The sequence below is a fragment of the Manis pentadactyla genome, chromosome 6, assembly GCF_030020395.1.
Source record: "Manis pentadactyla isolate mManPen7 chromosome 6, mManPen7.hap1, whole genome shotgun sequence".
Taxonomy (NCBI): Eukaryota; Metazoa; Chordata; class Mammalia; order Pholidota; family Manidae; genus Manis; species Manis pentadactyla.
The window spans coordinates 119262179-119283489 of record NC_080024.1 but is presented as its reverse complement, the minus strand read 5'-3'; the positions used below and the strand labels follow the sequence as shown (position 1 = coordinate 119283489).

At 38.4% G+C, this 21311-nt stretch overlaps 2 protein-coding genes across 5 annotated transcripts in view; one reads left to right on the top strand and one right to left on the bottom strand.

Moving 5' to 3' along the window:
- The window catches only part of USP14 (ubiquitin specific peptidase 14), an 84479-nt gene extending 79629 nt beyond the window's left edge, over nt 1–4850 (top strand). For both annotated transcript variants that reach the window (XM_036905812.2, XM_036905813.2), the window contains exons 14-16: nt 2921–2981; nt 3360–3467; nt 4098–4850. In XM_036905812.2, coding sequence (XP_036761707.1) covers nt 2921–2981; nt 3360–3467; nt 4098–4249 — 321 coding nt within the window. In that variant the 3' untranslated portion in view covers nt 4250–4850. The remainder of the gene's footprint in view (nt 1–2920; nt 2982–3359; nt 3468–4097) is intronic.
- A 2344-nt stretch (nt 4851–7194) lies between these two features.
- Nucleotides 7195–21311, bottom strand: part of THOC1 (THO complex subunit 1) — a 58244-nt gene continuing 44127 nt past the window's right edge. The window contains exons 12-21 of one of the 3 annotated variants that reach the window (XM_036905810.2): nt 16865–16965; nt 15894–15960; nt 15649–15699; nt 15492–15562; nt 14992–15087; nt 14367–14432; nt 11718–11801; nt 8970–9117; nt 8105–8180; nt 7195–7598 (exon numbers count right to left, since the gene is read on the bottom strand). In XM_036905810.2, coding sequence (XP_036761705.2) covers nt 7303–7598; nt 8105–8180; nt 8970–9117; nt 11718–11801; nt 14367–14432; nt 14992–15087; nt 15492–15562; nt 15649–15699; nt 15894–15960; nt 16865–16965 — 1056 coding nt within the window. In that variant the 3' untranslated portion in view covers nt 7195–7302. The remainder of the gene's footprint in view (nt 7599–8104; nt 8181–8969; nt 9118–11717; nt 11802–14366; nt 14433–14991; nt 15088–15491; nt 15563–15648; nt 15700–15893; nt 15961–16864; nt 16966–21311) is intronic. The other 2 variants (XM_057504073.1, XM_057504074.1) reach the window with 2 other exon arrangements.

The window sequence follows — 21311 nt, the reverse complement described above, 5'->3', positions numbered from 1 at the left end:
CCAGATCATGGCTTTTGGTATGTTACCCTGTTTCATGAGGCCTGTTCTCTTCTCCAGGTATATGCAGTCTGGTGCAGCCTTCTTTCCTGTTGCTCTTTTGATTAGTTGTATGCATTATATTTTCATATTGTATGTTGTTTTGGGAGGAGGCCTCTGTCTCATCTCTCACACCACCATCTTTAATCTCTCTATCCTCTGTTTCGTTATCTGGTCACAGAACAAGGCTGAAAGTGGCACTGCAGTCTTCCAGTGAGGTTCAATCTTTGTCATTTTAATTATATTTCTTGTTGTCTTCCTGGGGTTCCTTTTGTTAGGAATTCTCTGTGCTTCAATGACCTGTCTACTTCCCCAGATTGGGTGTTCGGCAGATTGGGGAAGTTTTCAACAATTACTTCCTCAAAGAGACGTTCTGTCCCTTTGTCTTTCTCTTCTTCTGGTTCCTCTGTTTTGTGAATATTCTTTCATTTGGAGTTGTCACACAGCTCTCTTAACATCCTTTTGTTTGTAGAAACTCTTTTTTTCTCTGTTCCTTAGCTTTTTTTTTCCTGTTCTGTAATTTCCATCTCATGGATGGTCTCCTTTACTTGCTGTATTCCATTGTTCATTCCCTACACTGTATATTTCATTTCAGTTACTGTATTCTTTAGCTGAGTGGCTCTTTTTCAGCTCTTCTTTTCTCTGAAGTCCTCCCTGAGATCTTAAGTACTTTTCCTTCTATCAGTGAGCACATCTATGACTATTACTTTGAAGTCTTTGGGAAGAAGATTGGTGATCTTCATTTCATTTACCCTCTCTCTGGTGTGCTGTACTGTAGTTGTGTTTGGAACATATTCCTCTGCCTCATTTTGTCAGGGTTTCTGTTTCTTCCTTTGGTCTGTTAAGTGAATCTGCTATGCCTCCTGGTCTAGAAAGTAATGGCTTTATTTAGAAGGCGTCTTGTGGTGCCCCAAAACTCCTCTTTCTTCTCTAGTGCCTGGTTCTCCTTTGCCATGGAGACCTAGTTGCTGTTGGTGGACAGTGTGAGGGCTGCGTTTCTGTCTGCCAGTACTGGTATCTTAGTCTGCTGCAGGAGGCAGATCACCTCAGCTGGCCCTTGTGAGTATCGCAGCAGCACTTCTGGGATTATTAGGGCAGGGTGCCCTCTGCCCTGCAGCAATAGTGCAAGCTGCTGGGCTAACAGGGTGTGTGGGGCAGTTACGTAGATCTGAGGTGGGTGCTGGGCAGCAGGGTATGGGGGCATGTGGCTGCAAGGTGTGTGGGTGGAGGGCACTGGACTTGGTCACCTGCCATGAAGGAAGGAGGAGGAAGGAGTGCTGCCAGCTGGCTCTTGTAGGCGTCTCCCCAGTTGAGCTGAGACAAGGTTTAGAAAGCTGGGAAAGTGCCCCTCTACATGCTGGGGAGCAAAGTCTGATGCTGCTTGGTGGAGTGAACAGTGTGCAGGAATGTGCCTCAGGGCTGAGCTTCCAATGAGGGGCCTGGAGCAGTTGGTGTGCCCATGAGTGTCCAACCTGTTGGGCCAAGGAAGGGCTGGGGAAGTGTCTTCCACCTTTCCTTTCTCCTGTGGAGAGAGCTCAATCCCTCACCCCTCTGGTACTCCTGGTGCTGGCAAATCTTTCTAAATGCCACCCCTGTTTTGGGTCCTCCAGAATGTGCCTGTCCTCTACAAGCGGCCGGAGTCTCAGCCTCCCAGTGTTCCAACTCCCTGTGTCCAGCCCCGCTAATCACCATAGCCCGATCCAGTATGGATTTGTGTTTTTAGAGCACATCTCCAGGGCCAGGCATGTAGAATTCCTGTGCACCTATTCCCTTTCTGCTCACTTCCTCTTCCTCTGCCTTTGGGCTGGGATAGGGGAAGGGTCTGGGTCCTGCTGCATCAGGGCTCTGCCACTCCGCCATTTTCAGTGTGGTCTTCTCTTTGCCAGGTGTAGGTGGTCTGTTCTGCAGTCTTCAGTTAGTTACATTTCCTGTAGTTGCTCCTTGACGTGTGTGTAGGAGGTTCTTGGCTTGCCTTCCTACTCCGCTATCTTTATTCCCTCCCTATATTTTGCTGCTGTTATATTTTTCATTTCTTTTTTTTCTTTTGGTTACTTGAACTTGAAGAATTCTCGTGTGATTTACCTATAGGGGCTTTTAATCTTTTCTTTTGTATAGTATTTTTTGTGTTTGCTGTTGGTATTACATTATATTCATATACACACACACATATTTTATAAACACACATAAAAGAATGGTTTGCCTAATTGCCATTTTTTGTTGTTGGATCATTGACTTGTCACTCCAGCTGTCTTTAAACTGCTTGGACTGTCATTACCATTGTCCATATGCCCAGATAAGTTGTTTAATTTTTTGCATTAAATACTGAAATGGGTTGAGGCAGGGAGCTCCCACTAAAGGTCCTTCTCTAAAGTAGTAAGTCATGCCTCTTTAAATGTGGGTATTTGCTAAGTAAAATACTTCAGTTCACTTGGGCTAAAGTGGCAGGTGGCCTTGGCTTAGATTTAGCATTAGTTGCAGTAATTCAAATTGTTTTATTGAGGCAGTTCTTTTTTTTTGTTTTTATGTATGTGGTTTGATAGTGTTTTTGTAAAATTGCGGAATTGGGTTTTCCTTTTCTGCCCTAAAGCACTATTTATCTGTACTGCAGTTATTCACTGATACGCTCTAGCTTTAGTAGTTTAAAGTTAGTCCCATAATCAGGGGGTCTGTTACTATACATACAAGATTGTATATCGTTAAACTGTAGGAACTTGAGTTTACAGTTTTATGTTAACTCTAGTTCTATCACTTTAGTAACTCATAAGGCAGACCATGTTTTGTGTTTTTTCTCAGTGCTTTGCATTAATACTTGTGGAAGTGAATACTCATTGAGAATGCAAATTTAATTTTCAGTATTGTATTTAAAATTTGTTTTTCTCCCCAGAGTGACAAAAAGAGTAGTCCCCAGAAAGAAATTAAGTATGAGCCATTTTCTTTTGCTGATGGTAAGTGAAATCTTCATTTCAGTTGTGTGGTTTTTAAGATAAAATTACTATCTTGTCACTTACCTGTTTTTTCAGATATCATGCTTTAAAAAAGGTCAGGTTTCTTGAAGTATTATTTACCTTAATATGACATACATTAAAAATCCATATGATGGTATTATCCTCCTATAAACATTTTTCATGCAGTTTCATGCCTTATCTAACAAAAATTTTGCCAGGAAGGTGGAAAGGAAGGGTTGCTTTGGAAAAGTATCTTACTAAATTGTGCTAATAAGAGTAGTTCTTCTCTAGGCTAAACTTCAGAGTTGTTCTTGTTAATAGCTAAAGAAAGCATATCTGTTCATTGTTTAATATTACTGAATTTACATCTTCCTTTAGACATTGGCTCCAATAATTGTGGATACTATGATTTACAAGCTGTGCTAACACACCAGGGAAGGTCTAGCTCTTCAGGTCATTATGTATCATGGGTGAAAAGGAAACAAGGTAAATCCATTCTCTGTTTTTCAGTTGTTACATACATAGTATGTTAACTGTTAAGTATAAATTTTTTATCATAGTGGTTCTCAAACTTTTTGGTCTCAAACCCTTTACATTCTTAATTATTGAGGACACCAAAGGGCTCTTGTTTATGAGGATTCTCTCTCTTAATATTTACTATAATTGAAATAAACACTAAGAAATTATTAGTTCATTTAAAACTGGCCATAATAAATTCATTACATATTAATATAAATAACACTTTAAAAATAAAAATATTTCCATAACAAAAATTAGCAAGAAATGGTATTTACATTTTTGTAAGTCTGTTTTGTCTGACTTCATAGGAGGTAGCTGAATCTGCTGTTTTGCAGTGTTGCTTTATGACATATTGTGCAGCCTCTGGAACATTCCAAAGCACACTTGAGAATGAGGAAAAAGCAAATAATGCTTTAGTAGTGTTATGAAAATGTAACCTTCATGGAACCCCTGAAATGGTCTTAACCTGAGTAGTCTCTGGACTCCACTTTTTGAGAACTGTTGGTATGGCAGATGGAATACTGCTGTGCATAAAATGACTTGGAATGGAACTCTGAAGAAGTTTTGTAAAATAATTTCATTTTCTTCTTTCTTCAGATGAATGGATTAAGTTTGATGATGATAAGGTCAGCATCGTGACACCAGAGGATATCTTGCGGCTTTCTGGTGGTGGAGACTGGCACATAGCTTATGTTCTTCTGTATGGGCCTCGCAGAGTTGAAATAATTCAAGAGGAAAGTGAACAGTAATCTTCATTTTAGCTATTTATGCTTAGGTGTGAAATAAATGTTACTTGTTGACCATAATCTGAGCTTTAGAGGAAGATGTTAGGTGGCTTTATGTGTTTCCCCTCATGTGTGGAAAAAAGGGTGGAAGGAGACCACTCGATGTTATCAACCAACAGAAAATCATAGCAAAGAGAAAATTGTGTTTGGACTGTGCTGCCCTGTATAGAGGTGGCAGGAAGACATTTTTCAAAAGCTTATTATTTCTTGTATGTATTTTTCAAAATTCTGAGTTGAAATGCTTTTCAACTGTTAACCTTCTGTGATAATTTTTCTCCCTGCCTTTTTCAGCCCAGGACTCAGCAATCAAATGTTTATTCCACACCTAGTACTCCATCATTTGTTGTTCTTGCATGGTTCAAACCACCGGTGATTCAGTAGCTGCCCATCCTTTGCCTTATCTAACAAAAATTTTGCCAGGAAGGTGGAAAGGAAGGGTTGCTCATTGTGTAAACTCAGTGCTGCTGTTGACATCCCATGGAAACATGGGTACAATCAAGTATTTGTCCAGCCTGACTGTTGCTGGCTTTTCATGATTTTAAAATAAATTGTGATCAATAGTACATTTGATTATGCATTTATTACTGTGTCTCTGATGTACTATGGTTTGTACATTTAACTTTGCAATGGTTTTGTAAGTAATCAGCCTTAAAAAATGTTGACAAGCTCTGGCTGCTTATTTTTAGAAGATGAGGATATTTAATAAAAAAAAAAAAGAGGGAATCAACAGCTTTTGACCTCAAGTCTTTTGTCTATTGAGTGTTGGAGCTTGGCTGAAGTTTAGGTATGTTTAATACTATACAGTTACTGCTGATTGTCAGCTTTACTCTGCTTATTAAGCATCCATTTAAAAGTGTTATCTTTGCTCACATTATATTATTTAAATACAAAGTTGTAAAAGTAACAGCATTCTTTGGATGCTAAATGCAGTGTCAGGCAGATCTGTTACTTGGCTCAGTTGTTCTTCCTGTCCTGTCAGTGCCCCAAATGTTAACATCTGTCTCAAGACAATGATTTTTAAGATGATGGTGAAAATAACCAACAGAGTGAGGTATTTCAGCAATGTAGATTTCTTACATTCTAGTTCCTCATCTTTGTTTCAGGAGCCTTGATTGCTGCAGAAAGGAGGATTTAAGCTAATTTGTCTCTGATTTTCTTTGGGCTAGATACTTGTAATAAAGCTTTGGGGATTAACGTGAAATCTATCTTTGCTTAGGCTGTTTTAATGCTCTGCAGAGCACAGCACAGATGATTAGATTCCTAGACAACGGCCATTTTCAAGTTTAAGCTGTGATATAATCTGAGAACATTGGGGAAATTTACTTGTAAATACCTTCCTTAGCTAAACTTTTAATTATTGGCAATCTCCCTTTGCCTTGCTGGAGGATGCAGAATAGAATGGGAAGACCATATAATTGTGATGATTCATTTATCTATTGGTATGATGGTTTAACTTTGCAAGTTTCTTTTTGTTGTTATCATTAATCTACAATTACATGAAGAACATTGTTTGCTAGGCTGCCCCCTTCATCAAGTCCCCCAACACACCCCATTACAGTCACTGTCCATCAGCGTAGAAGATGCTGTAGAATCACTGCTTGTCTTCTGTGTGTTGCACAGCTCTCCCCATGCCCCCCCTACATTGCTAATTATACATGCTAATCTTAATACCCCTTTTATTTTTCCCCCGCCCTTATCCCTCCCTTCTCACCCATTCCAAGTTTCTTTTTATAGTCAGTCATTATCTTGGTCTGAATAATGTTGAGGACATAAATTTAGTGAGTAGAATTCAGACTTTATGATTTGCAGGATGCTGTAGCTACCAGGTTAGGTGAGGTAGGAAAGTGTAATTCCTTGTCATAAAAAAAAAACTTGATTTCATTATGTGATTAAAAAAGGATTCCAAAGATTTTCTTAAGTATAAAAGAAATTGGACTTACACCAGTGTTGTTTTAAACTAAAACAATGGTTGTTTGTTTTAGTATGCAGCCTTGCATATAAAGTCTTTGAAAAAGGCAAATAGGCAAGAAAATGTCTTGTTCCCGTGTGCGCCTTATTCACTGAGCCTCTTGCACTGAGGCCCTCTTGCTCTTTAGAGCTGTGCTGTAGCTAGTGGACTAGCTAGTGGAGTTAAGCCCTTATTCAGGATTCAAAACAGTGAAGACCTACTCATCTGACAGCCCTAACTGGCAGTGATGTGGGAAGGGCAGAGTAGATGGTCCTATCATCTCCAGCTGTCCTACATACTGCTGTGCTGGTTCTAGGGTGCTTTCACCTACATCTTATTGGAGCTTAATTCCTGAGGTATACATTCCTATTTTAAGGACTTGAGAGGTTAAATAATTTTTGTAAGGCTTGAAAGAACGAGGTGTTTGACTTCACTCATTTCTTTTTAAGTTGGGGGTCAGCAAATATTTTCTGAAATGGGTCAGGTAGTAAATACTTTAAGCTTTGCAGGCCATGAAGTCTTGGTTGCAACTACTTAACTTTGCCCTTATAATACGAAAGGAGCCAGACAATACTTACATCAGCATGGCTGTATGCCAATAAAATTTTACTTAGAAAAAACAGGTGGTGGTTGGACCACTGTTTGCTGACCCTCTGCTTAAAAGCATAAATGAGACTAGAATAGTCGTGGATTTAGTCTTATTCTGGGATTTTGAGAATAGCAGGTTAAATTTTCTAACTACTAAAGGTATTTAGGAAACTGACTATTTTAGGAGACACCATGCCCCTAAGTATTGCTTCTTGAATTCATTAAATACATTTACTTAGCAAAAATATGTGATCTTGAGGTCACACTATTTTGGCTGTTTCATAGCCTGTTCCCTCCCTCGTCCCAAATCCTGAGGTCAGTTATCAAGAGCCATCATGTGTTCTGTTGTTCTGGGAGCACCAGCTAACTGTACAACTGTTATATAAATGTTTATTGACCAAAACCAGTGGACCTCTTATCAAATGCTGCTTGGTAACAAAATCTTACAATTTTAATAAAAAAGAAAAAGCAAGCATGCAAGCTAACTATTTGTCTCACTGTCATTAGTTAGACTTTCTGCAAGGTCACCTAATCCAGACTTATTCAGTGCAGTAATCAGAGTCTCAGGTGTTGCATGGACTCCCTCTTGGTCTTGCCAGGCAATTAGTAGCTGCTTAGCTCTCATCTTCATGTCTTCACTATCACACTCAATCTGTCTAATTTCCGAGTCTTTCATTTCCAAGTAGGGAGCCAGAATCTTCCACTGTTCACCCAGTTTGCTGGCAAATACCTCTATTTGTTCTCCTGTTATAGGTTTGTCTCTCCGAGCATCAGGACCTAGAAAACACAGGAATGTAAATTAATGTACAAAGTACAGGACATGTACAATCCAAAGTATACAGAACTGGGAAGATTTGGGGCCACTGAGATAGCACCTTTAACAAGCTTTATTTTAAAAGTAGAACAGTCCTTTTAAAATTTCCCATGGGCTAAATATCATTCTTAAAATCATGATTATTAGGAAGTCAATGAAGCTACTAAAGCTGTTGCATTTACTGTATAATGATGAAGGCTTCCCCTGAAACTGGCTGGCCCCCCTTATCCCCCACAAGAAGTAACAGAGGTATGAGTCACCTTCAAATGTAAGTACCTTCCTTGCCATCACTTCCAAATTGTATAAAAGGTATTATAAAATTTATTTTCTAGCATTCCTCACTACTGTAAGAAACAGAGCTGAGATAAATGGTAGTTGAGAAGTAGATCAAATTAAGTAACATACCTCTCAACAAAGAACCCCAATCTTTTCCAATTTTGTAAGATAGCCAAGAAAATTCAATTCTTACTTTCATTTTCCTTCAGTAAAGCATCATTATCTTCCTCATCTTCATCCTCACCTGTTTTTATTTCTTCAGAAGGCGGCTAAAATGAGTAAGAAGAATGTTTAAAAGAATATCAACTTCTAAAATAAGGTAACAGGAGATACTTTTTGTCTAGGTAAGAATGGTTGTGAGATTCCAAGGTAAGGGCCCTGAACATTACCCTTGAGAGTATTAAGTGTGAACATCAGGTAAGAATCACGAAGGACAGGGAGTCCTGAGACTCTCTCTGGAAGAAGGGAGACAATATAATATGTATTGGTGAGACAGCTGTAATGGGAACAACAGAGGTATTTGCCAGTAAACTGGGTGATTGGCAAATACGTAGCATAGAGTAACAATGGTCTAGGGAAGACTGCAGGAGTAACCGTATCCTTAAAAACTGGGTAGGTTTTATGTACACAGTATTACAGTATGACCATATTGTGGTACTAACAGTGAGAAAGCCTACATGGGAAAAAGAACATAGTAGAGGCCAAGCTGCCTACTGCTACCCATTAGACCCTGTAGATGAAAGGCAGCACAATGTATTGGCAAACAGGAAAAACGCATGTCTGAGTTTACAGGTGGATAATAGGTGACCCAAGGCATTGTGAACTTAAATGACATGCGGTATAAAAAATGAATGTTACTTTCCCAATTTTATACATCTTATAAATATATACTCAAATGTATTTTTCCTCCTATTCTAAAATGGGGTGGGGGCCGGTGGTTTGGTATCACCATCTTATTTCCACATGATAAACTCTGAAACAGCTATTGCTGTTGGAGCGAGACGCTGAATTCAAAGATCCTGCCAACTAAAGGATATGAGAAAAATTATGTTACTTACTGGTAATTCCTTGGCTAGCTTTATTACCATGTTTTCAAGATACTCTGGCAAACTTTTAAACTGCTGGTTGGTTGGCTGGAAGAAGTGAGGGCTTCTCCTTGCTAACAGTCTCAGGGCTCTCCAGCCATAATTTGAATTGTTCACAACTCTATAAAAAGAGATGCCAGTCTTGTAATTTAGTTTTTTAAATTTCTATTCCCTTGTAGTTAATGTAATTCACTATGTGAAATTCTGTACTTAGGTCCGAGTGGCCAAAGGCACCATTCTTTTCATTCTGATGAGTCTTCCCAAGAATCCAGCATGCAGTTCACTTACATATAAAAAAAATAGGAGCTAACAGAGTCTGAAGAGGCAAGGTACATGCCTCAAACACATTGTCAAAGTTTACATGCATTTTACTTAATTTTAAAAGCTCAAGAAGTATGTGTCCAGCCCTTTAGATGTGGTATGTGTAGGACAGGAATCATCCACTTAGTTACTTAGAGAAAATTTGTGACAGGCTCACTGTGTTCAGTGAGTTGATACACATCCCAGCAAGTCACCTGCCTTCCCGGTGTGAGTTTCAGAGTATTTTATAAATTCAACTAGATTCTGGTCATGTTAATATTTGGTTTTCGATTTATGTAACATCTAAACTTAATTTGTTCAATACCAACCTCAATGAATAAAAATGGCTCCAGAACTAAACGGAAGATGTTGAATCGCCAATATGCTAAGAGTGGTGCCAAGATACAATTTGTGACCTGTTCCCTAATGAAACAAGGCAAGCCGGCAGCGCCCAGTAAGCCGAGAAAACCCCTAAATTCTAAAGACAGTGTTCCATAGACAGGCAAGCTTCAGAAGAACCCAGAGAATAAATTTACTCCATTTATGAGATGTGCAAGTCATTTGGGAGTTCCCCAAGTTCCTAGAGTAGCACCCTGATTTAGTCATCTCACCTCTGAGGCAAGCTGGCACCTGCGAGGGTGCCCTGAGGCAGTGGACACTCTGGCCAAGTGAAGGCCATGCTACGAGGCTTTGCCCAAATAGCTACGAGCCTGTATCTGACACATTTCTGTTTAAAGAATTTGAATCTTTTAAGCATTTTCAAAATTCCACGTCAGTCACACACTTTGTCCAGAGACCCATACCTCAAGTTTTTAAGCCGATCTTAGAGAACTATCACTTTTAAAGATGATTCTACCTCATCTTACTGAATAATGTACATCCACACTCATTCATTCAGTGAATCCATGTTGCACTGGGCATGCAGGAGTCACGGAGACACAGGACACCTGAAAGTTGGAGCACTAAACGCTGCAGCTTCGAGCTCAGGGTGATTGTCCTGGCTGTGCTATTGACGAGAACTTCAATAAATTATCTTTCTGCCTAAGTGAAAGCAGTTTCTATCTTAGAGGTAGGTGCTTAAGAGGGAGTATCTTGACATCCTAAATGTGGAATATGATGGCAAAAGGCATTATTAGTGATAAGCTCACAAGACCATATGTGTCAGTGGGAAAGATGAGAAAAACACAAGAAATCAGAATTTCAGATGGTGAATGTGCTGTGAAATAAAATGACTGCATTATGGAGGGAAAGGAATGGAGCTTCTTGGCCAGGGAAAACAGCTCTAAGGCAGTTTGAGATGAGAGCTGAAGTAAGTGAGTAAGCCATGGGAATATTTTGGGGGAAATTTCAAGCAAATGGAACAGCAAGTGCAAAGGTCCTGAGGTAGAAAGACCTTTGAGTTGAAGAACAAAACCATGGCTAGGGTGGGTAACAGCAGAGAGAAATTGAGCAGAGGAGGAGATATGGTTGAAGATGTAGATATGAGCTAGATCAAAGAGGTCTTTTAGGCCCCAGTAAGGAGTCTGAAGTTTTTTAACAGGCAATCACTAAAAGATTTTAGGTGGGAGATCTGACTTGTGAATTTAAAGATCACTGGCAGATGCACAGAACTGAGTCACTAAGAGGTCACACCAACTGTAAATCATAACTAGTCACAAGGTCGCTCTAGTCACAGTACTCATGCACGTTCAAAGTGAACCATCCTTAATCCTCAGAAAAACCCTATCTGACAGATGAGGAAACAAGCAGAGGGTTAAATCAGCCCTTGCCAGTGAGTGGTAGAGTCCTGGGATTAGAATGCAGGCAGTCTGACAGGAGGGCCTGCCCTGCAATCATGACAACATAATGCCTGTGTGAAGCCATGGGGCTTTGTGCAGGCTGAGATCTAGATGATGAAGAGGCTGAGACCCAGAACTGAAATTACAATTTGAGAGTTAGGCAGAGGAGGGCAGCCAGCAATGGGAGCTGAGATGAAGAGAGGCAAAAGGAAAAACAGTAGGAGAGTGCAGCCTGATGGATGTCAGAAGGAAATACTATCTGAGGAGGGAGAGAGCAACTGGAGAATGCTCCTGAGGAGTCGGATGAAGGCCAGGTGACCTCATCAAGGGCCATTACTGGGGAGTGCGGGCGCCGGCCCTGCAGGCCTGAGCTGACAGGAGGACAGAGGTGAGGAAACGAGGCAGGAGCCATCAACATCTCCTGGGAGATGGTGTGATCTGAAGGAGAATGGAGAAGCAGTGACAGCTGGAGGGAGATGGAGGCTCAAGGGGGATTTTTCTGTGTGAAATAAGCATGATTCTGAGTCATGCTTGTTAGCCGGAATGTCACTGAAATCAGATGTGCAGTCATGTGAAGTGGGTATGTAAAACTCACCTAAGAGGAAACCTTACAACTGTTTAGCTCATGAGAAACAATACTTACTTATATTCATTTTCAACCATGTTTTCAGGGTCTGCCTGCTCAATGGCTTCTTCAAAGAATTCCTCCAAAGTGGGCATGTATTCCCTGGGTGTTAAAGATAACTAGTGAGGATCATGAATGTTCTTAGGAATAAATACTCACAAAATGGTGGCAGAAAAAGATTATAACATCACTCACACTTGAATTCTATTAGATCACTTAGGAACTCAGACTTTTAAGGAGGTCAGTGACTCAAAACCAAACTTCTCAAAGGAGATAGAGTGGGCAGTAAGGGATCCCACCCTATTGTATACTGTACACCACGCAGTGCGTTATACACTGCCTTATGATGGTGTTACTAGCTACAAAGCAACCAGGGGTTTAATAGCAAGAATTTCACCATAAGCAGAAATTTCCAAATCACGTCTACATCCATGTACGTTTTCCTTTCAACTAGAATGAATTAAACCAAAACTGGTAATATTGAGATTTCAGGAGTTTCACTTTGAGCTTGTTTTAGATAGTTAACCTATCAGCATGGTTTTTAATTGCATCTTTCTTCAGTGTGTTTTCAGAAATAAAATTCTGGCTTTACGCAATGACTATATTTTTAATAATGCACTGTCTTTAAGACTCTTCTGATAGCAATATAACTGCCTTGTACATCTTACTGTTACAACTTTAACATATCCTTATTTTCTGTTCCTTAAAGGCAACATGTAGATGGACTTCTAAATTCTGTATGTGAACCAGAAAGTCTGTTTACATGTATTGTCACTATGTATCTGCATGTATTGTTACTATATTATTTTACACGATTACTTGTTCCCTATGTGCTTTTTTCCTCCTCTGCTATCTTTTGATTGCTTGAATTTTCTCTATTTCCTTCTCCCCCCAACTTGTTTGAAAGTCTATTTCCTTTATACACTTAGCAGGCATGCTTTGCTTGAGTCTAGTTATTCATTATCTCTATCATCTGTTAACATCCTTTAACCCTAATCACTCCTTGTATTACATGTCACTTTTATCAAGTATGTTAGTTTTATCTTATTTTTTAAATAACCCCAACCCTGAATTCTTCTGAGATTTATTCATTTTCACCACTCTGCACAGCAGTCTTTCTTGCAACGTAATCATTAAGGTTTAATTGTTTCCTGACATTTCCCTGGGTTTAATTTCTTCCCGACAGCTTTGTTAGTAAGGACTGATGATGATAGATTCTCATAGTTTTAGTGAGAAAGTAACTTTCTCAATTACTCTTGACCCACTGCTGAACCTGTTACAAATTCTGGGTCGACGCCTTTGAATACTCTGAAGCTAGCTTCCCAATGTTTTTTGGTTTCTCTTGTTCTTGAAGTCTCCCATCAGTCTGTTTTGCTCTTTTGCGGGTGGTATGGTTTTTTCCTCTGGTGACTTTATTACAGTGTGAATGAATACTTAGGGATTTATTCTGTTTATCTACTTAAGACATGTCCTTCTTGAGCCTAAGAATTTATGCCTGTTCTCAGTTCTGAACACTTCTGTCACCATCTCCTTGATTATTGCCTCTTTCCCAACCTCTGCTGTTTCCTCCTATTAACATGTTTGTTGGATCTCCTCACTCTGTGGTTGACTTACTCTATCATATATTCTAACTCTTGATCCCTCTATACTGTTGTCTAGGTAATTTCTTAATCATTAGCTCTTATTTCACCTGTGTCTAGTCTGCTATTTTTACCTGCCTGCCTATTAAGTTTTGTAATTTCAATGATTATATTTTCTTATTGCTAGAAGTACTATTTGTTTTTTTAAATTCACGTCCTTTCTGCATATTGTGTTCCTTTCTATTTTCAATTCCTTATGTCTTTATCTTAAATATATTTATTTTAAGCCTGTATCTGATGGTTTTATCATCTCAGTGGCTGTCTAACTTACGTTGCTTATTCTATCTGCTGATTCTTACTCATGGTAAATCATTTCCTTTGATGTTTTGTTAAGTTTTGATGGGGAACTTACAGACTTTCATCTGTATGATATATGGGTGGCTTAAGTTAAACGTATGACCTCCAGGTCATCAGTCTGGGACTTTTTAGTTTACTCCCTTAGCTTTAGTTACTGCTGGTAGCATAAATTTAAACTAAGACTGTGTGACAACAGACCTGTGGGTATAATTTCTCAGGGAATACTTTCTCACCCGCATCTCAAGTAGACACGAACAGGTTTCCTGGATTCCTGCACCACAGAGCAAGTCCCTCCATTTCTCACTCTTCTTTTACAGATACAGTGTAGTGCTTTAAGGGCCTCAGCTTTATCCAGGGGAAGCTCAGTTACAGATTTGTGCAGGCCCAAAGGCCAGGACTTCTGTTTTTATGGCTGTCAAAACCCAAGTTCCCTGGTTCCCAAAGTGGGAATCATCTGCATTGCTTCCCAGCTAGAAGTAGCCACAACATTAGTTCATATTTTGGTTTTAGTTCCCTCTTTTGTGAATCCTTATTCTCTTAATGATTTCTAAAATTATTTATCAGCACTTCCAGGTGTTTTATGTGGGAAGCCATATTCCGCTGTGGTGAAGTCACCCACAGTAAACTTTTATATTTCTTTTGAGCTCTCCTTATAGCTGTCAAAAGGCTCCATTCTACTCTACTTAACATTTCAGAAAAGCCACACTTTGTGTGAACATTTTAAACTTGCCTTGTCTCTGATTTACAGGCTTCCATATTATCAGGACAGAGATTCCAAAGCCTTGTTAACTCCTCACTACAAAAGAGACAGACACATAAATAAATACACTTTTTATGGGCACTATTCTTATATGCCTTAAAACTACAAAAATGCTTAAATGGTGGGTTTTTGTGTGCTAGAACAAATTTTAATTTTCTTCTTTCATTAATTTTTGGTATTCAGATTTTCTATATGAGCACATATTTAATGAAAATCATTTAGGTTCTTCTAAAAGTATTCAAGCACAGTATAAAACAATGAATAGTTAGCCGGAAGGTAACAGAAATTCAAGGATTATGGTACCTTGCAACAATTAGATGTGAGCTCGTTCATTCTAAGAGCAATTGTTCTCTATGACAAGGAAAAATGGCAAAGCCTAAAGCCATGGTTTGGGAGAAGACAAAATGGAAGCTCAACTAGCTGCATGAATCCACGCATCAGGCCCTTTAGACTGATGCGGTATGGCTTGCTATCATCATCTATGTACGTACCAAACACAAACAACTGGAGAAACACAAAAACTGTAGTGTTCTTATAGTAACATCATCAAAATGTAAAACAAGTTAACATCCCGCATATAGACAGGTCCACCTACTTTCCCATCAGAATCTTCTTGTTGGGCCCTTTCCCTAGGAAGTCCTCTGGTGCTGGTCTCTTCCGAACTAATCTTGTTGGCTTGGTATCTGACGTTCTGTGATGGGCAAAACATACTGGAGTTACAAATGGATAGCAGAGATGGAAATACTTAATGTGAAAGAAAAATTGGTTGTTTTCTTTCTTAAAAAGGTGAAGGTTTCATATTATTATCTAACACTCATCAGACAGAATACAAAAATGCCACACCAGTGAACAAATTATAAGGAGTGGATATATAGCATTTTTAAAAAAAATAATTAATAGGTCTATTATGGGAACTTAATGACAAGAAATTTGAGGTAAAAAATTCAAACAGAAGTAAATCAAAATAGTGGTATTCTTTTTTTTTTTAAATAGTGGTATTGTAGAACTTTTTTTATAAGAAATATCTGTACATAATGTAAAATATATCAAACTACATTTTGCAGTGTCTTATATTGCTTGAGAGTATATATTTACCTTTCTTTCACAAAACTTGGGCAGCCCTCATTTTTCCATGAATTCCAGTTTTCTTCAGTATTTAATATATGCTGAGAAAAAGAAGTTACATTTGCATAATGGAAGCCTTTGAAATCTATTTGGTGTAAAGAAGACCATGTAAATATAAAACACATACCTCTACCATCTTTGCAAATTTTTCTCCATCAGGGGGGTTTTCAGATAGTAGCTGTGATTAGAAAGAATATACTAAGCTTTCAACAACTTTCTGCATCATAGGAGTGGTTTGTAGGCAGAGAACCAAGAAGTGTTTGTGGTCTTGTACCTGAGCTTAACTTTATCCTTATTTTCCTATTTGGGGCTGAAACAAAGAAAATTCTAAATTTCCATTTTGTTCAATCATGGGTTGCATGTTGAACTTACTTGATAAACTGATTTTGTAGTATCTTCAATCCAGAGTGATTGCTCATCAGTTAAAACATAGTTTGAACTAGGGAATAAAGCAATAAAAGCATGCTTGGGTTAAAGCAATGTATATTCAATTTTAAGGTTTATACACTGTCTTGAAAAAACACAAGACACACAACAGATAAGTTAACTATAAAATTACCACGATAAGAACAATCAAATGAGAGGATTGTAAAAGAAAGTTCTTGCACTTCATCCTCAAGGTAAAGCAGTTAAAACTGAAGACATGAAGGTGTATTACAGAAGAATAAAACATTCAGTCAGCCTGATTAACTAAGGATGGAACAATGTTTCCTAAAATAAGTTTAATGTAGGATGAAAACATCTGAGACAATACTGACATATTCTACATGATGTACATTCAGAACAGCATGCTACATTCCTTTAAAATGCATTCAAAATACAATGAGTAAAATACGCAAAATCCTAGAGAAGGCTGAAGGCAGACCTAAATTGTTAACAGCTGCCATTAATTCAGCTCTTACTATGTACTAGGTATTCAACAGCCATACACTAAATCACGTTAGACTACCATGTGCCAGGATCTGAGCACTTTGCCTGCATTATTTATTTAATTGAGAGAAAGCATATGGGCATATTTGAGACAACAGAGGCTCAGTGATTTGCCCAAGGCCATAAAGCTTAAATTCAAACTTAGGTCAGGCTCCAAAGTCCTTGATCTTCCTACTATATTATACTAAGCCTCCACAGTAGACAGAAGGATAAGAAATAACATTTCTGAGTGCTAGTTATGTGTTACCATAAAATTACAAATCTGACAGAGGAATCTAACAGCCATGTTAGTTTAAAACAACACTGGTGTAAGTCCAATTTCTTAGAAAGTGAACCTGATACATAACAAAAATACATGAATAGACAAGTCCTCTTTCCTGTTTGGAAATCATTTATTACCCATATTAACTTACCTTTTGAATTTGACCTGTCCCTTGAGATACTGGAATAAAATGAGATACTGCAACAGGATGTGTCGACGAAAGTTACTGTCACTCAATTGTAAATCCATCAACTACTCGAAAAACAAGCACACACACACGAAACAACACCTTAAATTCAAGTTTGCCTAAAGGTACAGGTTATGCTATCATAGAAGTGGAAGATTTCAATCAAAAAAATCACTTGCTGAGAGCTTACTGCATGGGAGGCATAGCCCAAGCCCTAGGTAGGATACAGTAGCAGGGGCTTTGTTTACATTTCTTAACCATTTTAAGCCATGAGATATTTTCTCGGCAGATAGCAATGTTGTATCTGTGGTTCTGTGGTTCTGAAGTCAGGACAATGCAAGGCAGAAATACAAAAGAAGTCAAAGTATGGCTATTTTAGTTTTCAACGTAGGATTGGCTATCCTATCAGATTTCCCTCACCTTTAGGGACTGAAATTCGATTGTTTTTTATCATATTAACTATCCCATCCCACGTGGGGAAACTGAATGGCAGGCTCCCAGTCTCCCTTTCCTCTCATTCCTGGGAGACTTTATGATCCCAACTGGGGTTCTCAGTTCTTAACCTCAGCTCTATCTACAGTCGGCTCTATTTGCACCTCTTCACTGGCTTTGGCTACAAGCTAGACCAAGCTGCCTCAGCTCTGAGGGCTTTAATTCACAATCCTCCTAGTCTTCCTCCTATTCCACATCTCTCAGTTGTCCCAACACACCTATTACTTGGACCTTATTGAGACCAAGTCCCTTGAACCCCCTGTTTTCTGCCTGTTGTTTGTACTATAATCCCATCTTGTTCGTACTGTAAGCCTATTTTAGTCTACATAAGGGGTCAACAAACTTTTTCTTAGAGGGCCAGCTAGTAAAAATAAGCCAAGAGGCATATTACGGGTATTATGTAGGTACTTACATAAGCATTTAAAACGTGAAAAAGCAACCAGGTAGCAGACCAGCTTTGTTGTGGGGCTGTAGTCAGCTGACCCTTAGACTTCTTGTTTTCTCTCTTCAACCATTTTCTTGCCAACTTCCTCAACACCCTTGTCCCTACTTCTGTCACCTCCGCTGGACAAAATGGCAACCTTGGATCAAACCAACTGCTATTCACCTTCTCTACACCTATGCTAAAGCTTGCAGACTAGGCTGCAGGTGGAGCTGCTTCAAAGAAAATACAAATCATACCCCTATGCCTATATACCCATATACCTATGCCTGTGGTACTACTGCTAAAACTTAAAAACTCTTTCTAGTCTAATCAGTAATCCTGCTTTATTCTCCAAGGCTACTCGCTCTCTTATTCTCCACAGCAACTATTTTAAACCTGTCCCATTTACCAAAAACACTATTTACTATCCCTCTTGCTCTCAGCAGATAACTACCTCCACCTCCAATGAGGAGAAAAACTCACTGACTTGAAAGTTTCAGCTGCACCCACACCCTTGTTCTCACTTCCTCTGTCACACATCTTCGTTGAGAAAGGTAATCCCTCCATGTGGACACTCCAATCCTCCTAACTTAAACGAGTCCGATCAGTGAACTGCCTGGTGCTTGTGCTTCAACCCATTCTTCTTTCCAAGATCTTTCTGTTAGCATCAAGTGACTTACCTCACAGATCCCACAGCCTCACCTCATCCACCCTGAACAGCAAAGCTTGAAATAACTGGCTACATTCAGTGCTTCCAATTCACCCTTCAACCTGCTAAATCTGTGGCTTTCTGGTTCACCAATCCACTGTAAGTGTTTTTGCTAAGGTCATCACGGACTTATTTGTTGTTAAATCCAGTGAACACCCTTTTCATAGTCCTCATCCTACTTGATATGCTTGGCTTCCATGAGGTATTACTTTTCCAGTTTTTCTCCAATCCCACTGTCAACTCTTCAGTATTCTTTCCACTATTCCTTTTCTATTAAATGTTGTTGCTTTTTCCTTCTCCGTTAATTGCTGGTTTCCTTTAGGATTTGGTTCAATGCTTGTCTTCCCAGTCTACACTCTCCCTCCTTTAATTACCACATGTAAGCTGATAAATATACTATATCCCAAATCTATGCCCCCATCCCTAATCTCCAGACCTGTATACTCAAGAAGCTACCACATATCTCTACTTGAAGGCTCAAATGACTCTTGATTAAAGGTCATGTCCACAGGAAAAGAAACCAATTTTCTCCACAAAGTGTGTTCTCTGTGTTGGCTAATTCAGTTAAAGGCTCCAGGACACAAACTCAAGGAAGACCTCCTGGAAAAAGCAGCAACTATAAATCACAAGAGCAAAGTCGGCAAGTATGCGAGAGGAAAGAACAGGAGGTACGAAGAGACTGGCCTGTTGGAAGACCCTGAGTAGTTTAAACAGTCTGGAGTGAAGACAGGAACTCCTGGCTTGACGAGATGAACTAAAGTGGGTAGGCAGTGTTTATGAACTCTGTCTATTTTGGGCTTTAAATCCCCTTTACCACATTTGTTTTTTATGTTGGAAGATAATTTTTTAATAGAAACAATGGACTGAAAACAGGAGTCAACAAAACATTGAACAAGGGCTGGGAAGGGACTAGCATGACTATTCAAGCTACTGCTTCACACTACACTTAGGAAAACTAGGCCCAAGAAGTTACAATTTCTGCAAGGTTACACAGCTAGTGAGCAACTGAACTGAGACTAAAACTGACACACTCAATGGTATTCTTTCTTCTGTAATATACATATTCTAGTTCTACTTTTCTTTGGTTATTTAAAAAATTATACCATTTATATCAGCCAGTGGGTCAAATATTTCCTTGTTTTCTTTGTTTCTTCAACAAAGAGCCTTTTATTTTCCTTACTTTTTACTGCACATCTTAGCTCAGGTCGTAGCCTTCATGATTATTCTAAACCTAAAAAGGCTTAGCTATTCTTAGTTAGCCTTATGTACCTTTCTGTCAATAAACTGTAAATGGAAACAATATTCCTGGTAAAATTAACTTGAAGTAAGAAATCTTCCATTTCTATACTTTAACACAAAATACTTAAAGTATTAAGAGCATTCTTACTAAAATCTTAGTCATTAACATATCAGCTGAGATCAAATCCAATTTTCAAATTATTAAATATTTTAAATGTTCAAAATGTATAATAGAACATTCATGTCCCACTATCCAGTTATATATCAAATTATATATCAAATCACACTATCCAATTATGTATCAAATCCTAACATTTTTTCCAAATTTGTTAAAGAAATTGAGTATTATTGGAACTTTTGAGGCCCCCTCTATCATTTTCCTCTTCCTCTGCCTCCCTCCCTGTACTATGGTAAGCACTACTGTGTATTTAGTGTTTAATATTCTAATGCATATTTTATACGATTACTGTAATATATAGGTATCTATAAATAATGTATTAAGGTATTTTGCATGTGTGCAAACTCTATATTATACATATCTGCAATAAGCTATTTTCACATAACATTGTGTTTGAAATTTACACAATTTGCTACATGTAGCTTCAGTTCAGGGATTGGCAAATCTCTGTTAAGGGCCAGTTAGCAAATTATTTTAGGCTTTGTGGATTGTATAGTCTCTGCCCCAACCATTTATTTCTACTGCTTAAGTACAAAAACAGCCATAGACAATATATAAATGAGCATGGCTGTGTTCCAATAAAATTCATTTACAAAAATGGGCAGTAAGCCAGATTTGCCAATCCCTCCCTGCTCTACTTCACCCACTTTCAGTGCTTTATAGAACTCTATTGTATAAACTTACCATAATTTACCCCCCAGTGTCCTGCTTATGAACATTTGGGTGGTTTCTAAACTTTCACTCTATTGTATAATTTACCATAATTTACCCCCCCCAGTCTCCTGCTTATGAACATTTAGGTGGTTTCTAAACTTTCACTTACAAACACATAATTTACAAACAATGAGGCTTCCAATATTTTTCCTTGTGCATGTGTGTGATACATCTACGGGCAACATCTAGGAACAAAAGTTTTAACTTTGCTAGTTATTTTGAAATTGCTCTGCAAAGTGATTGTATCAATTTATACTTCAACCAGAAGTGTATGAAAGTGGTTCTCCTACACCTTTGCCAATAGCAGTTATTGTTAGGCCATTTTTGTCAGTTCAGTTATGAAATATTTATCTCCTCATTTTAATTTCTTTGGCTACTAGAGATATTTATTATCTATTACAGCTTATTAGCTATTCAGGTCATCTATATATTACCTGTTCATGCTATGTTTCCAATTTTCCTTTGGGTGGTCTCTTTATCAATGGAATATTCAGAATATGAATGTTTTCCAATTAGAGGTGGTGAATGTCTTCTCTTAGTTTGTGACTTGTTTTTTCACTTTGTTAATTTTTTACTACTTAAGACTTTTACACTTTAATATTAAATATATCGATCTTTTCTTTAGAATTTGTCCTTTCTGTGACTCAAGAAATCT